Source organism: Crotalus tigris, unplaced genomic scaffold, assembly GCF_016545835.1.
Source record: "Crotalus tigris isolate CLP2741 ecotype Arizona unplaced genomic scaffold, ASM1654583v1 scf7180000017940.1788314, whole genome shotgun sequence".
Taxonomy (NCBI): Eukaryota; Metazoa; Chordata; class Lepidosauria; order Squamata; family Viperidae; genus Crotalus; species Crotalus tigris.
In genome coordinates this window covers 915,136-930,979 of record NW_024096732.1, presented here as the reverse complement: position 1 = coordinate 930,979, position 15,844 = coordinate 915,136, and the positions used below count along the sequence as shown (strand labels likewise).

The 15,844-nt window shown below is 47.3% G+C and overlaps 2 protein-coding genes across 6 annotated transcripts; both read left to right on the top strand.

The window, feature by feature from the left end:
* Positions 1-264: 264 nt before the first annotated feature.
* Positions 265-9,242, top strand: KYAT1 (kynurenine aminotransferase 1). Of its 5 annotated transcripts, XM_039345074.1 has the most exons (15): positions 265-401; positions 1,370-1,472; positions 2,973-3,031; positions 3,278-3,428; positions 4,062-4,211; positions 4,458-4,544; positions 5,072-5,200; positions 5,535-5,655; positions 6,133-6,209; positions 6,550-6,639; positions 7,336-7,525; positions 8,205-8,272; positions 8,518-8,604; positions 8,834-8,930; positions 9,068-9,242. In XM_039345074.1, the coding sequence occupies exons 1-14, from the start codon at positions 376-378 to the stop codon at positions 8,900-8,902; spliced, it is 1,407 nt and encodes a 468-aa protein (XP_039201008.1). In that variant the 5' UTR covers positions 265-375; the 3' UTR covers positions 8,903-8,930; positions 9,068-9,242. The 5 variants fall into 5 exon arrangements, with proteins under 5 accessions (XP_039201008.1, XP_039201009.1, XP_039201005.1 ...); XM_039345075.1 differs by lacking the exon at positions 1,370-1,472 and having other exon boundaries at positions 273-401; XM_039345071.1 differs by lacking the exons at positions 265-401; positions 1,370-1,472 and adding an exon at positions 2,087-2,168.
* Positions 9,243-9,927: 685 nt separating this feature from the next.
* Positions 9,928-15,782, top strand: SPOUT1 (SPOUT domain containing methyltransferase 1). The gene is made up of 12 exons (XM_039345077.1): positions 9,928-10,170; positions 11,002-11,044; positions 11,264-11,380; positions 11,855-12,014; positions 12,184-12,273; positions 12,870-12,919; positions 13,189-13,319; positions 13,720-13,792; positions 14,026-14,124; positions 14,251-14,353; positions 14,755-14,902; positions 15,224-15,782. Exons 1-12 carry the CDS (start codon positions 10,135-10,137, stop codon positions 15,335-15,337), a joined length of 1,164 nt encoding a protein of 387 aa, XP_039201011.1. The 5' UTR covers positions 9,928-10,134; the 3' UTR covers positions 15,338-15,782.
* The last annotated feature ends 62 nt before the right edge of the window (positions 15,783-15,844 follow it).

The following is a 15,844-nucleotide window of genomic DNA, read 5'->3' as shown; positions in this document are numbered from 1 at the left end:
AGGATGATCTACAACGTGGGAACTAGGGTGCAACTTTTGCAAAAGTGACAGCTGGCAGTTTCATCAACAGAGAACAACCTGGATTAAATGGCCAGTGCTTTGAAATTGTCCAAACCCTGATTTGTGGACAAACAAGCATACACACACACACACACACACACACACACACTCCCCCCCCCCGTAATCCAGCCAGCCAGTTGCAGCTCACACGGCTTATGCGCCAAATAGAAGCGCCTGGTTGTCTCACGCCCATTTTTAAATGCAGCCAGCAGGTTTTCTGGTTGGCTGACAGTTCCCTTATCCCTCCACCGGAAAAGGGAAATGAATCAGCTGTTGGAAGAAGCTGCTTTGGGCTCAATCCAGGAAGCATGATAGATGTTGTGTTGTGACAAAGCAAAGTTGTAAGTTTCTTTTGACTTTTTTGTGGCATCGGTTTCTTCTTGCCAGCTGTGGCTTTCGGGCAGGGTTTCCCACCTTTGCTGGCAAAACGGTTGCTGAACTAACCCTCTTTCAAAGTTTGGTCTGTGGAGTGATAGATAGACTTTTACCGAAGAGAACATTTGAAGCTCACGGTTGAACAGGGGTGCCCTTGGTGCTCTTGAGTTTGGAGATCTATCAATTTGCGCTTTGGTGGAAGACAAAGGAATCTGGCTGAGATGCCCCTGTAAACTGTTTTAAGCAACGAGAAGATGTTATTCCATCCTGTTTCCATTGGGAAATTGCTTCTGGCTTTCAGACTTGAAACAGGAACAAAAATGAAAGATTTTAGGTTGAAAGTTGAATCATTGTGTAGTTGTAGAAAGCTCTCTCTCTCTCTCTCTCTCTCATTGAAAAAAGGGTTTGCTGACCAGACATGAACTCAGCACGCAAACCTTTAACCCCCAAAGAAGCTAACCCAGGTTAAGCCTGTTTCAGCCCACTCAGAAGAAATAATTAAGTTTAATTTACCGGAGAAGTGTGTTGTGCAAACTCGGTAACATTGTTGAGGCTTTTCAGGGCTGGTTGCAATAATCTGGGTGACAGATAAGAGTTTGGAAAAGCTCACAAACATTCTGGTTTTTCGTTCTCACCTTGAGATTATCTGGATTTTACACAGCTCAAATCAAGCTTGATTGTATTGGTTCCTCTTAAGCTGTTTATTATTTTTTTCTCATTTTTCACTCTAAGCCTGCTTTTGTTTTTCCTTTTGGGGTATTGTTTTGTAGGCTGGATAATCTATCAATCTGATCTCTGCGGCTGGTTAGTGATAAAGGAAGTGAATGGAGAACCTTAAGACTATTTTCAGACAGTGTGACGATTAATCCGTATATTTTAATTTGGGTTTCATAATGCAGAGAGTTAAACATTTGTTTTATTTATGCATAAAAAGGTGCAGAGCTCTCTGGAGTACCAGCTGCCCTTGTCGTGGCCTGCCTTTGATTCATGGTCTGTGGAGAACCCCATGTTTGTATTTTGGCTACTATTGTACCAAGGTAGGAAGCACAACTGACTGGCCCATGGTTTAGTATCTAGGATTTGTTGCCCCGAGGAGGGGCCTCCAAACTCAGCAACTTTTAGACATGCAGACTTCCACTTCCAGAATATCCAGCCAGTTGGGGAATTCTGGGAGTGGAAGTCCACACGTCTAAAAGTTACTGAGTTTGGAGGCTCCTAAGCTAGAGCATGAGGTTCACATGCAAGCAGAGAACTGGCGCAGATGGGAAAAATCTTTCCTTTTCTGCCATCTTTACTCAGATTTGCGCATTGTAATTTCCCGCAAGCAGAGAAATAGCATATTGGGAAAAGAATGCAGCCTTTCTCCCTGAGGCACTAGCTTTCTCTTCATGGTTTTTCTGTAGAAATTCAGAAGGAAACCAGGGAATAAGAAACTGCTTTCTGCTCAGAGTCGTTGGGAATTGGGTGGTATATCAATTTAAGACAACGTTATTATTTATTTTCAAAATGCAAGAGTTAGGAGGGCAGTGTTGTGCAAGAGGGGAAAAAAAACCATGCGTCTGTCACAGTTTTTATTTAACTGTTTGTCTAAAGTCCCAAGTCTTATTAAGAGGTTAAGAATCGGCAGCTGCACTGGAGCAGACTTCCGTTTCCACAGAGGTCACTTGAAAGAGCTGCGCAACTTCTCCAAAGTTTTCTCCCCTGTCAAAGGAGGTGTCAAGTTCTCTAAGTGTGTAAGGGAGTGTTTGTGAGCTGCTGGCGGTTGTTCTGGGTGCCTGAGGTGTTTTCTGTGACACAAGTTTGTGTTCTTCTGGGTTGCTGGCTCTCTTCCTTCCTCGATCTGTAAAAAAACTGAAACCTCAGAGAAATTTCCTTGTAACCGAAAGGTAGGAAAAACGGGAGTTATGCAATGCAAGGAATGGTGCTTGCACAATTGCCCTTGTCAACACCCAGAAGTTCCGTGGAATTTCTGTGGATTTTTCCTTGGCTCTGATTTTCTTCCGGGAGGTTTTTCCGACTTTTCAGGCTAGCCTCTCTATTGCATCTCTGAGTGGCCTCCTTTCTAAGGGTTAACAACACACTGGTTTGGCCTTTGGGGATCAGCTACAGTTGCAAGAAAGGGAAAAACAGCCACAGGCATTTGTCAATTTACGACCAAAACTGGAGGCGACATTTTTATGCAAGGTGTTAAGTAAGTCATGCCTGACTGATAATTTTTTTTGTTAATTTTGTGAGTCATTGCGGTTGTTAACTGAATTCAGCTTTCCCCACTGACTTTGTTTGATGGGGAAGATCACAGAGGGTGATCACAAGACCTAGGATGATGCCAACATTTTAAATACATTCCAAGTACCAAAATTTTGATTATGTGACTGCAGGGGTGCCGCAACCATCATAAGTGTGAGGACTTTTTTTCAGCACTGTCGTAACTTTGAATGAATGGTTGTAAGCTGAGACTACCTGAAGAGGGACTTAGCCGGGATTGGCCAGTCCGTGGTTTGGAGTTATTCATGATTCGTTGCTTTTTTTAAATCTAGGAAAATATGGCCAAGGCAATTCAAGCTCGGCGGCTGGAAGGCGTGGACCAGAATATCTGGTAGGCAGCTCGTAATTTGCTTCTTCGGGTTGGTTCATGGGTTAAGCCAGCATCTCATCAAGGGTGGCCCGAGGACCCCTGGGGTCTTCCCAGGACCCTCTGAGGTGCCCCAAAAATCCAAATTATTTGTCAGGGAAGATGTTTGCAAAAATGAAAAACCATCCCATTCTTCTCATTATCGTTTCTTATTTGTTAAAAAAAATAGATTTCCATGAAAATTATTTTTTTAAATGATTTTCTCCTTAGGGTGGAATTTTCTCGACTAGCTGCTTCTCACAAGGCTGTGAATTTGGGTCAAGGTTTTCCTAATTTTTCCCCACCGGATTTTGTCAAGAAAGCCTACATGGAAGCGATCAGTGGAGAAAACACCATGTTGCACCAATACACGCAGGCCTTTGTACGTGGAACATCCGCTTTTTGGCACAAACAGTCTAGTGCAAAAATGGGTGAACTTTGCTTTTTGTTAACCATCTGGAACAAATTTGGGCCCTGTGATTTATTCACAAACTTTTAAGCTGCAGCTTACAAACGTCCAATAAATCACCAACAGGTAGTCCTCGACTTACGAGTGTAGAAAGTTACAACAGACCTCTGCAGAGCTACATATGACCCAGATTTGAAATTCCAGCTGGTCAGAAGCCGCTTGGGATGGTGGCAAACTTTGTTCACAAGACCCTGGGATACTGCAAAGGTTGTAAATAATGCAGCTTGCCAAGCTGAATTCTGTTCACGGGGGAAATGCTGCAACGGTTGTAAGTGTGAGGACCAGCCATAAGTCCCTTTTTTCAGTGCCGTTGTAACTTCGAACAGCTGGTTATAAGTTGAGGACTGCCTGTATGGCTGGTTCAAAAGGCCACGTAGCTCCCTGGGTGTCGTCTGTAAGCCCAGAAGCTTGATTGCCTCCAGATCCAGACAACTGAGCTGATTCAACCACGGTTCAAAATTTAACCGTGGCTAAGTTCACCATCGTGCAAAACCTGCTCAAAAGTCTCTCAGCCTTAAGAGACTTTGGGGTCTTATTTTTCCCCAGGGACATCCGCGATTGGTGGAGATCCTGGCTCGCTTCTTTGGGAAGCTGCTCCAGCGAGACCTGGACCCGCTGAAGAATGTGATGGTGACAGTGGGGGCGTACGAAGCTCTCTTCTGCTGCTTCCAGGCCCTGGTGGATGAGGGGGACGAGGTAATTAAAGGGGTACCAGTCCTCCTTCAGCAAAGTGGGGGTCCAGGGTTTTGACACAGCGGGCAGGGAGCAGCGGACTCAGCTTGCCTGTTGAAGGAGGCATCTCAGCTCCCGTTATTGGGGTCCGCTGGGTCAAGTCGGCAATTACTTCTCCCATGCTGGCCCCTTTTTAAGGGTGCATGGACTCCCAGAATTCCCTTGCCATGAGTCACTTAAGTGCCCAATCCCCGTCTTGGTTTTCTCTAGGTGATTATAATTGAGCCGTACTTTGACTGCTATGAACCCATGACCAAAATGGCAGGCGGGAAACCCGTCTTTGTCCCCCTCCGTCTGGTGAGTGAGTGCCCGTTCATGGGTCTTCTAAATAAGGAAGGGAAGGGCACACTTCAAGTTCAGAGCATTGGTGATCAGTGGGCAAAGAGACGCTGCCAAGGGGACAGTCAGATAAGAGAGGGCACAGCCCAGAGCTGCATAATGGGTGGAGAAAGAGGATCAGAAGGGGTCCCTCCTCGTTTCTCAGGCTGCAAAGGAGACGGAGAAATATTTGTACTTGCAAGTTTCTGCTAATGTAGCTTTACAATCCAGTAGAATTAACTCATCTGGTTGTGATTTTTACCTGATTTCCTCTGTGAGGCGACTATCAGTCTTGCAACATATCCTTTGTGTTGTGGTCTCAGACTGTGCATTTTCCAAGACTTCCTCTGGGGTTTATGTGATGGATTCTTGGCAACAAAATGGTCCCCCTTCGTTTTTGTTGCTGCTGCTATTTTAATTTCATTTAAAGGATCTACATTAAGTTAATGAATCTGAAGGGCACCAGGCTGGAGATCATTCACCAAGGTCCTTTTTCTCTCCTCCAGAAAGGTGCCAAAAGTGGAAAGCTGGCATCCAGCCGGGACTGGCAACTCGATCCAGCCGAATTGGAGGCGGCATTCACCAAACGAACAAAAGTCCTGATTTTGAATTCCCCCAACAACCCTTTGGGGAAGGTAATGAAGTATTGCCAGGTGGCCATCGGGGATATTTAAATCATAGAATCCTAGGGCTGGAGGGGACTTTGGAGGTCCTCTAGTCCAGCCCCCTGCTCAAGCAGGAGACCTTATACCATTTCGGACCAGTGGCTGTCCAGTCTCTTCTTGAAAACCTCCAGTGTTGGAGCACCCATAACTTCTGGAGTCTTTACCTGTTCACTTTTTATAAAATGGAGAAGCTGGAAGCCGAGCACAATCGGAGCGCCTGGGCCAGGTCTAGCCTACCTACTAGGGTTGTTGTGATAGTTGCATTTCAGAGGGGACCAACTTCCTGACTCTTTGTGTCCTGCAGGTTTTCAGTAGAGATGAGATGATGCACTTGGCGGACTTGTGTGTGAGACACGACGTGCTCTGTTTAAGCGATGAAGTCTACGAGTGGCTGGTTTATGACGAAAATGAGCATGTGCGGATTGGTAAGGTCCAGCTGAGTGGGTCCTTTTCCCACAAATATTCCCAATTCTTTACAAGTAGTCTTGAATTATGACCATCCAAATTTACAATGGACCTCCCCAGGGCTACTTATGACCTGGAGCCTAAATTTTGATGGCTGCCTTCCCTCTCTCCGGTCGTATGATCCTATTTTGGGTGCCTTCATTTAGGATCATTTGCAGCATCCCTGCAGTCACGTGATCAACCAACTTGGTGATTGGCAACCGACTTGTACCTTGTTTAGCAATGGCACTTAGGGTTTTGATCGTAAGTCGAGGACCACCTCCAACGTAGATTCTTGCAATGCCCCACTGATTCTATAACAAGTCCCCTGGAAAGATTCTGGGGAGTCCGACGTCCTGCGATATGGAAGGCAGATGGGCAGAGCCGGCAGGAGAGGGTGGCGGTTTTCAGACAATACCTTGGGTGAGCAGACAGACTTTCCTCCTCTCTGTTTTCAGCCAGTTTGCCAGGAATGTGGGAGCGGACTGTGACCATTGGCAGCGCTGGCAAATCCTTCAGTGCCACAGGATGGAAGGTGAGGGATCTGGTGTGGCGGCAGTTGCCAAGTGTCTGGATTTTGGTTACGTGACCTGGGGGATCCTGCAACGATCCTACGTGTGAAAAAGAGTCACAAGTCACTGCTTTAGTGCCATTGTGACTTCGAACAGTCACTAAACAAACGATTGTAAGTCGAGGACTATCTGTACCCACTCCCCACACCCATAGGCCCGCTCATCAACATTTCCTCTTTTTTTTGCAAATGGCAGAACTAGCTGCCAACTGAGGAATATAATAGCCGAGGGTGTTCCTCTAAAGATCTGAAGAAGACATACCAAACGAGGGAAGTAATTATCCATCTTCTTTTTTTCCGACAGGTTGGCTGGGCCATCGGGCCCGACCACCTCTTGAAACACCTAAGAACCGTCCACCAAAATTCGATCTATCATTGTGCCACTGCAGCTCAGGTAAGTGGACAGGGCCGCGCGAAGCGTGGCTTTCACACAACCCAGGTTCACCTGGCAGCCCATTCACAGCATTTGCACGGCAGGCTAAAAGCATCAACGAAAGAAACAAGCCGTCCAGTTTCTTGCAATGTGATGGTTCCTTGGGATAATAGATAATAGATAACTAGAAACTGACATGGAGTTCTACAGAGATCCTAAAGATTGATCGATCCTAATCAACCCTCTGTCATTTATTGGCTACCATTTGACCCCTGGATATTTATCAACCCTTTGGGCCGTCCCATCGGCCCTTGAGAATCACTATTGACCCCTGGGGAGAATCCCTGCTCTAAGATCATCTGGTCAAAGTTTTCTTTATCATCTTTCTAACTGTCTGCTGGAGTAATTGGGAAGTCCCCCCCCCCGTTTTTTAATGTGTCATGTATTACCTATAACCTATTGTCTATTGCCTATATTGTCTATTGTCTGTCATCTATCTATCATCTATTATCTGCCTGTCATCTATTATCCAGGGAGAAGAGGCCAAAGTCTTGCCCTTCTAATATTTTGCAAACCTCCATCCTCTTTCCCGAGCTCTGACAAGGCCAACTTCCCATGGCTTGTTCGATAAATTGCACTTTGCTGGGTTCACACTCCCCCCCCCCCCCCGAGGCTGGCTTGCCACCCCATCGTCCTCTCTTTCGCCCTTTGCTTCAGCAGGAGGCCGTGGCCCATGGGTTTGAGCAAGAGTTGGCACGCCTCGGCAAGCCCGACAGCTATTTTCTGCAGCTGCCCAAAGAGCTTCAGCGGAAACGGGATCTCCTGGTGGAAAGCCTGGTCTCTGTGGGCATGACGCCGATTGTCCCGGAGGGCACCTACTACCTGATTGCCGACCTCTCGACGTTTAGTAAGCCCCCCCCCCCCCAAAGTCCCTGCAGGGCTGTGCAGAGGGTTGGGTGTTCAGGTTGGGCCTGTGTTGAGTTGATCCCACATCTGCAACGGTGAATGTTGGAAACCCCAATCCCAGCTGCCATCGTAGTTCGAGGACTACAGGTAGTCCTTGACTTACAACCGTAATGGAGACTGGCAGTCGTAAAGCAAGTCACCCATGTAACCAACCCTATTTTACAAACTCGTTTACGTTGGTGGTTACGTGAATTGCCACAGTCCTTAAGTGAATCTGTGGTCATTAAGTGAACACATTGTTTGCTATTGGGTGTTTTTGGCAAAACCCAGAAGTAAGCACTCATTTTTGGCAAAACACGCTGCCCATGGTTTAAATGTGGGCTGGTGGTCGATGGCTCAAAATGTGGTCCCGTGATCTGACTGTCATAACTTTGGCACTGGGATGGAAGTACCTTCAAATGGTCACTGGTGACTGGTCGTAAGTAGAGGACTATCTGCACCCGTACTAAGACTATTTGTATTGTAGGATTATAATAACAGAGCCTCGCAATGCTAGTGGGTTGCCCCATGTTCCTCAGCCACATGGGGCATGGCTGGGGATGATGGGAACTACAGTAAAGACCTCTAAAGACCCAGCGGAGGTTGCCAAAGGCCCTCACGTCATTTGTGTCCTCTTCCAGAAATTGATTTGTTGCCTTCGGAAGAATCCTACGACTTTCGTTTTGCAAAATGGATGATTAAGAATAAGGTGAGTGGAGAAGGGTGGGGTTCTAAAGGGGGGGGTCTCTCTGAGCACCAAGGACCCCTCATTTCAACCCTGAGCCTCACGTACTTTTCCTTTACTGGGGCTCTAAAGTTTCACCATGAAGGCTCTGTTTTTTGTTATAATCCAAGAAGGGGAACAAAATATTTTTTTGGGGAGGGGGGAAGAGAGAGAGAGAGAGATGTATTTTGCTTTTCATCCTGATTTTTCATGTCCTCCCTCCTCTACAGCGTCTGGCTTCCATTCCTGTCTCTGCTTTCTACAGTGTCCCACAGAAGAAAAATTTTGACCATTTTCTGCGTTTCTGCTTTGCAAAGGTGAAGTCTCCATTCTTTTTTCCTTTCCTTTCCTTTTTCTTTCTTTTCCTTTCCTTCCTTCCCTTTCTCCTCCATTTACTTCCTTTCCTTCCCTCTTCCCCTTCCCTTATCTTCTCCTATCCTATTTTCTTTCATGTTTATCTTTTCACTTTGTAAAAATAATTATTCAATAAAAATTATATTTTATTTTAAAAAAAAAAGCTCATCCTTTTTTCATTCAATCTTTTAGGAGGACTCGACCTTGAAAGCTGCTGGGGACATCTTGAAGGAATGGAGCCAGGAAATGCAAAACCAGTAACACCTCAGCCCTGGGGAGAGAAGCAGAGGCAAGCTTTGGGGCATTGCCACCTGCCCTATTGGGAGGAGGGACTGACTCCCTGGGCCGTTTGCAAAGCAAGCCCTCCCTGCAAGTCTCCAGAACCCGGGTTTGACGCTGATTTTCTTTCCTCTTCTTTCTCTGCAGGCTCCTGGCGGGTCTTCCCGAGGTCTCAGCAAGATGATGGGGGCAGCCACTCAGCCCAGCGCCGATGCACTTGTGTGTCAAAGACTATTCATACCCCTGGAGATGCTGAAAACCTCCCAGGAGTTCCTACCTCTCAGGGTGTCAAGTTTTAATTAAAGTTGCACTTCTTGCTGTATGTCTGCAAAGCGTGTAAACTCCTAGGGCTGGAAAAGACCGTAAAACTCTTGCACAGAGCAACAGTTCGGAACGTTGGGATCCCCTCTGATTCCCACAATCAATGGGTGTGGTTGTCCACCAGACCATAATAGGTAGGATTGCTTGGTTGCATCAATGAAAGAGACTATCATGGTTAAATGAACAACTTTGCAAGGGTTTCATGATGCTCTAGGTCAAAATTCACCTGAACCGTGCATTTTTGGGAGGATGCTCAAACCAGCCCATTGAACCAAGGGCATTTCAACATCACAGAAGCACATACACACAAACACATGCAGGACATGTTTTTTAATCTGAGGTTGCAATATGCTGCCCCAGTAACTCTGAAATGTTATTTAGCTCTGCGTCAATGACTTTGCTGGACAAAACACAGAGCAAGAGAACCATTAGGTTTTTTAAAAAAAAGTTTTGCTTTTATCGATTGAAAAGGAACATTTCCCACCAAAAAACTAGCTAAAAGGAGTTAAAAGAAAACAAAACTCCATGGATAAAAATCGCATGAAAAATAGCTTGGAAGTACAAGGTGAGCAAAAAAAAAAAAAAGGGAAGAGAAGAAGAAATGGAAGGAAAAGAAGGATGAAGAAAAGGAAAGACAGAGACAGAAAGAGGGAAAACAAAAGGAAAAGAAGGAATAAAAGAAAGGAAAGAGGAAAGAAAAGAACGAAAGAAAGAAAAACGGAAAGAAAGGAAAGAGGAAAGGAAAAAGTAAAAAAAGGAAAAGAGGAATTAAAAGAAAAGGAATGCAGCCGGATGGCCCCCTCTACATTTTCATCGGTCTGCGGCTCCTTCCCGCCCCACCCAATCGGCGGCCGCCTCCGGAAGTTGCCGGCCAGGGATTGGCTGGCTGAGACATGGCGGAGCGCGGCGGGGCGAAGCGCGTGCGGGAGGTGCACGAGGGGCGCGGGGCGCGCGGATCGGGATCACGGGGGGGGGTGCTGGGGGGGCAGCCCCCGTTGCAACGGCGGGGCGTCCTCTGGAGCGCCCTGCGGGTGAGGCAGCCGTTTTCCTGGGCTGCTTCCCTTTGCATCTGGCGCGGGTAGCCTGCTCCTGGCCAGGGAGGCTCCACGCGGGGCTGGGCGAAGAGATCCGTGCCAGCGTCGGAACCCTTTGCAAAAAAATGGATTTATTTTTGCAACACTTTACCGGTTCTGATGGGGAGGCTGGGTTGTCATCTGCCTGCTGGGGAGGATGAAAAGTCTTTCGCCCGGGTTGCATCCTGGAGGTCCTCCGTATGCGTGTGTGGTTAGAGCTCTCCGCCTCTGCGTTGGCCGTGGGTGATGGATCTTGTAGTTGGCCCAGTGGAAGAGCTAGGCAGGGAGAAGGCGGGTTAAGTTTGCCAGTGAGTCAGGGAGATGCAGACATTCTAGGGGTTTGGGGTGCGTGGGCTTGGATTCACACAACATCTTAGCCCCGGCTAAAGTGGATTGGCAGGTTGTGGATCGGTGTTTTGGGAACCCAGTCCTACGCTGGTTTAAAGGGTGAATGAGGTCATTAGTTTAAACTTCATCCTGTTTGTTTGGACATCCCGTGTAATGCAAATACGCCCATGTTGTTTATAACCTTCCTTACCCCTTCCTTTCCCTTCCCTTCCTTCCTTTATTCAATGTTTATCCCACCTTTATAACTTTATATTTTTGCTCTCTTAACTTGGGCTTAGCATGTTTTGTGAACCCAGCCTTTGTCTTCCAAACTGACAAAGTCTCTGCGCTGTTTTCCAGGGAAGAGAAGAAAAGATGGATTGGCGTAAATGGAAACAACAAAGTAAGAACTGAGTTTTAAAAGATATTTTTTAAAAAGAGTTGCTGGGTGTCAGTTGTGTCCATAGAGAAATCCTGATTGCCGGTTAGAAGGATGCAAGATGCTTTTTAACTCTCCCTAAAAATAACCATCATTTTGTATATGGAAGGGCGACCTTGTAACTCTTTGCAAATTCCTCAGGGGAGAGAATTTTAAAATCAAACATTTGCTTTCACCTCCTAGAAAAAGAAGAGAAGAAAAAATGGAAAGAGATAAAACTGCTGAAGAAGTTGGAAAAGGAGAGAGCCCGGGCGGTGATGGAGAAAGAGAGAGAAGAAGCAAAGCCAAAGGAGGACAAAGGTGGCTGCCAAAATACAGAAAACCTATTTTGGGTCTCTGACTAGCCTTGAGGAATGAGAAAGGTTGGGTTCACACAACTTGGGCAAAGAGCAATGAGTGTATTCTCCCTGCATGGTGGACTGAGGGTTAATTCTCATTAGATTTTTCTTTTTGGAGCTTGCCGGTTCTTGCCAGCTTATGGATCAGCAGCCCCAAACCCAGAAACTGTGTTAATACAGTAACCTTAGATTAGATAGAAGAGCCAGTTTGCTGCAGTGATGAAGGTGCTAACCTAGAAACCAGGAGACGGTGAATTGTAGTCCCGCCCAACCCACTTCATAATGTTATTGTTGTGATGAAAAATAGAAGGACAAAGAAGTATTAAGTATGTTCAGAAGAAAGAAGAAGGGAGGGAGGGAGAGGAGAGATGGAGGGAAGGAAGGAATATTTTGGGAGGGGGAATCCCACTCCTAACTTCCCCCGCTTCTTTCCTAGGGCGGCACCACACAGTCAGCGTGGCTGTTCCTGGCTCAATTCTAAGCAATGCGCAGTCGCCTGAATTGCGGACGTATCTGGCCGGACAGATCGCCCGCGCCTGCGTCATCTTCTGCGTGGATGAAATCGTGGTTTTTGACGATCAAGGAGAAAATGCCAGGTAAGGAATCCCTGTGAAGGTTGGGTCCCCAGACAGAGTTGCAAAAAGCCAGGCTCTGCGTTGATACGATGCTTTTTCCTCCCAAGCGAGGCTGAGCTGCGAACTGGCATTTTTGCAAACAGGGTCGCCAGCCTGAGGCACTCGGTGACTTTTGCTGCTTGTCTTTCAGGAGCATCGAAGGCGAGTTCGAGGGGATCAAGGGCAAAGGGCAGGCCTGCGTCCAGCTGGCCCGGATCCTTCAGTACCTGGAGTGTCCCCAGTAAGTCGCCCTGCAAAGACTGTCCGGCCAAAACAAGCCACAATTATGTCGCTTTTAGCTTGCTTGCTTGCTTGTCTGCCTGCCTTGCCATCATCTATTTATTTAAATCCCACGTTTATTATTATTTTTATAAATAACTCCAGGTGGCAAACAGAATTAATACTCCTTCCTCTATTTTCCCTACTACATCAACCCTGCAAGGTGGGTTGGGCTGAGAGAGAGGGACCGGCTCAAAGTCACCCAGCCGGATTTCATGCTTAAAGAGGGACTAGAACTCAAGAGTTCAAGGAATAGGTCATTTTCTGAAGTGTAAATTTATCTTAGTTTATTACAGTGTTTGCCTTTGAGTAAGAGCTACTATTTCTGTTTCCTTCCTTCCTTCCTTCCTTCCTTCCTTCCTTCCTTCCTTCCCTTCCTTCCTTCCTTCTCTCTCTCTCTCTCTCTTTCTTTCTTTCTTTCTCTCGTCATTCCTCTTTTAGTGAGGCAAGAAAGTGGCAGCTTTTTGTCATTAGCTCAGCCAGGCATCTGCTTTGCCTGCACAATTGTCTGAGAAAAGTGGCAGCTCTTCCTCTCTCTGGGTCTTCTTTCTTGAACAGGTACCTAAGGAAGTCCTTCTTCCCCAAGCACCAGGACCTGCAGTTTGCTGGTGAGTCCTGGATTCCCGTTTCCTCAGTTAGTGTGACTAACTTAACAACTGCAGCGACTCACTTAACAATTGGGGCAAGAGAGGTCGTAAAATGGGGCAAATTCACTTAAATGTCTTACTTAACAACAGAAATTTGGGCCTTAATTGTGGTTGTAAGCCGAGGACTAGTTGTGTGAGAAATGGCCTCTATGGGAGCTGTATTTAGTAGAAACATCTTTTAACTTTTTTTTTTTTTAATTCTCTTTCTGGCCATCTGTGGATCGTTTCAGGCCTCTTGAATCCTCTGGACAGTCCCCACCATGTCCGAATGGACGAAGAGTCTGAATACCGGGAAGGGGTGGTCCTGGACCGGCCCACCAGGCCTGGCCGAGGGTCCTTTGTGAACTGCGGGATGCGGAAGGTAATTCATAGCGGTCAAGCTGCGTTAGCCTAACGGAGGCTTTGCGGTTCTGTCCACTTTCTCTGCCCCCCTTTGAGAGGAAGGTGGACCATTCCATGATGGGGCAGCCACTCAGCCAATGGCTGGCTGAGGGGGAGGAGCTTATGGGCTGCAACTGGATGATTGGACAGATGGATAGACGGATGACAAGGATGGATGGATGGATGGAGATGACATGGATAAATGGATGGAGATAGATGATCGATCCCAGATAGGGAGACAGACAGACATGGATGGATGGACAGATGGGAGGGGCAGACATGGATGGAAGGACTGATGGATTGCTGGACAGACAGACCAATCGGTTTGACTGCTCTGCCCGGACTAAGTGATGCTCCTTGTTGGTGTCGGTTTCCCACAGGAGGTCCAGATAGACAAGCAATTGGAAGCTGGTCTTCGCGTCACGGTGCGTCTGGATAAAAAGCAGAACCCAGGTATTCTTGGACAGGCCTTGACTTAGAAACTCAGGTCAGAGCCGGTCCCTCCCGTGACGGTGCCCAGTAACGGAAAACTAGCACAAAGTCTGTGCAGGTTTAAGAAGGAGCCACAACATCAGTCAGGAGGCCTCTGCTTAGCAATGTAAAGTTTGGGGTCACTTGTGTTCGTAAGTTGAGGCCTGCCTGCAAGAGCTGATTCAGTTCTGCCAACTGACTCCTTTCTCTTTCAGAGAGCAAAACGCAGAAGGGTGTTGTTGTATCGACACAAAGTCCCCGCACCGTTTCTGGCCTTTACTGGGGCTACAACGTCCGATTAGCTTCGTGTCTGAGTAAGTCTGATGTCATAACTTTCTTTCTCTCCGTATAATTTACCCAAAGCTAGAAACAGGAGAGATAACTGCTGTAAGTTGAGGACTAACTGTGTGTATTTTTAAAAGCTCTTTCTTTCGCATCAGGCGCCGTCTTTGCCGAATCCCCATATAAGGATGGCTACGATCTCTCCATTGGGACCTCGGAGCGCGGATCCTCCGTGGATCAAGCCAGCCTACCTGCTTTCAGGTAACAGCAATGAAGCATGTGCACGTTATGTTTTATGCTAAAACGTGACGAACAGTTGCAGGAACTGGAGTGCCTAGTCTAGCAAAGCGGAAGACGAGGGGCGACTTGATATTGGAGGAGCTGCTGAAGAGAAGAGGGAGCCAGCCTAGAAACGAGGAGAAATTTCCTGACAGTGAGAACAATAAACCAGCCTCCCTAAATTGTGGGTGCTCCGTCACTGGAAGTTTGCAAAAATAGACTGGAGAGCCATTTCACTGGAATGGAATAGGGTCTCCTGCTTGAGCGGAGGGTCAGACTAGATGACCTCCACGGTCCCTTCCAACTCTGTTGCGCTGTCTCTGCCCTGCAGGAGCTGAGACAGCCTTCCCAAGACCCCTCCTCTCTCTGTCTCTTCCTGGTAGCCACGCTTTGATCGTCTTCGGGGGTTTGCAAGGTCTTGAAACTGGAGTGGAGGCAGATCCTCACCTGGATGTCACCGACCCCAGTACCTTGTTTGATTTGTATTTGAACACCTGTCCGGGACAAGGAAGTCGCACCATCCGGACGGAGGTAAGCCAGGATTAATGCAGTGGATGGGCAGTCTCTCTGGGCAGGTTCTCCCCGCAGGGAGTTTACTGACTTAATCTAATCTGGAGGATTCTGGGAGTTGAAGTCCACGTGTCTTAAAGCCCTGCTCTAAAGGGTAGTCCTCAATTTATAACCCTTGGTAGAAGAACGGTTCAAAATTCTGGCGCTTCTGGCTGTAATTTGAAGACTGCCTGTTACTCTGTTTCTGGATCCTTGACAGATCCTATGGGACACCATTGCAGGAGAAAGCAACGATCCTTTTGATCCAGTGGCTGACTCCAGCTCTTTCCCATGCCTTTGTAGGAAGCCCTCCTGGTCTCTCTCTCGGCACTGAGACCCAAGATGGACGCAGCGGCTAAGGAAGGACGAAGTGGGAGCCGAGTTCCAGACGTGAATCAGCCCCCAGTAGCCAAATGAGAAGGAGCAGAAGTAAAGGCACTTTTCTTACGGGCTCGGATAATCTTTTGGTGGAGAACCAGTGCATGCACCAATTGGGGCACCCTGGGAGCCAAGATGGCGACGCCCGTGAATTTCTGGGGCTTAAGACGGACCATAGGACAAACTTCTTCAACTTGGCAAGGGGTGGACTTCAACTCCCAGAATTCTGCAGCTCCTTAAGGGCCCCCTTTGAAAACAGGAGGGGCCGTGTCTGCATTTTCTCCATGTTGGCATTTTTAAAGTTATTTATATAACGATGGAGAGACCTGCGACCGCCTCGCTCGAACCAAAAACTGCGGTTGATACTGAACGAGGAGATGCTGTTTCATCGCCTCTGCTGGAGAAAAAAACAATCTGTTTTTAAAGCATGTGCTTGGCAGAAATAAATGGGAGAAGGGGGTTGTGTGCCTCCCCCCCCCAAGTCCCTGTTGTAGTCATAACTTGAGGACCGTGTTTAAGGCAGAACGACAGAGCAGCTGGTTTTGG

Bases quoted from the DNA above. Each gene is read 5' to 3' on its own strand.
- KYAT1 (XM_039345074.1), top strand. From the start codon at position 376: ATGTTGTGTTGTGACAAAGCAAAGTT. The intron at 402-1,369 runs GTAAGTTTCTTT...ATGCATAAAAAG, and splicing joins TGTTGTGACAAAGCAAAGTT to GTGCAGAGCTCTCTGGAGTA. The intron at 3,429-4,061 runs GTACGTGGAACA...ATTTTTCCCCAG, and splicing joins ACCAATACACGCAGGCCTTT to GGACATCCGCGATTGGTGGA.
- SPOUT1 (XM_039345077.1), top strand. From the start codon at position 10,135: ATGGCGGAGCGCGGCGGGGCGAAGCGCGTGCGGGAG. The intron at 11,045-11,263 runs GTAAGAACTGAG...TTCACCTCCTAG, and splicing joins GCGTAAATGGAAACAACAAA to AAAAAGAAGAGAAGAAAAAA. The intron at 14,354-14,754 runs GTAACAGCAATG...TCTTCCTGGTAG, and splicing joins GCCAGCCTACCTGCTTTCAG to CCACGCTTTGATCGTCTTCG.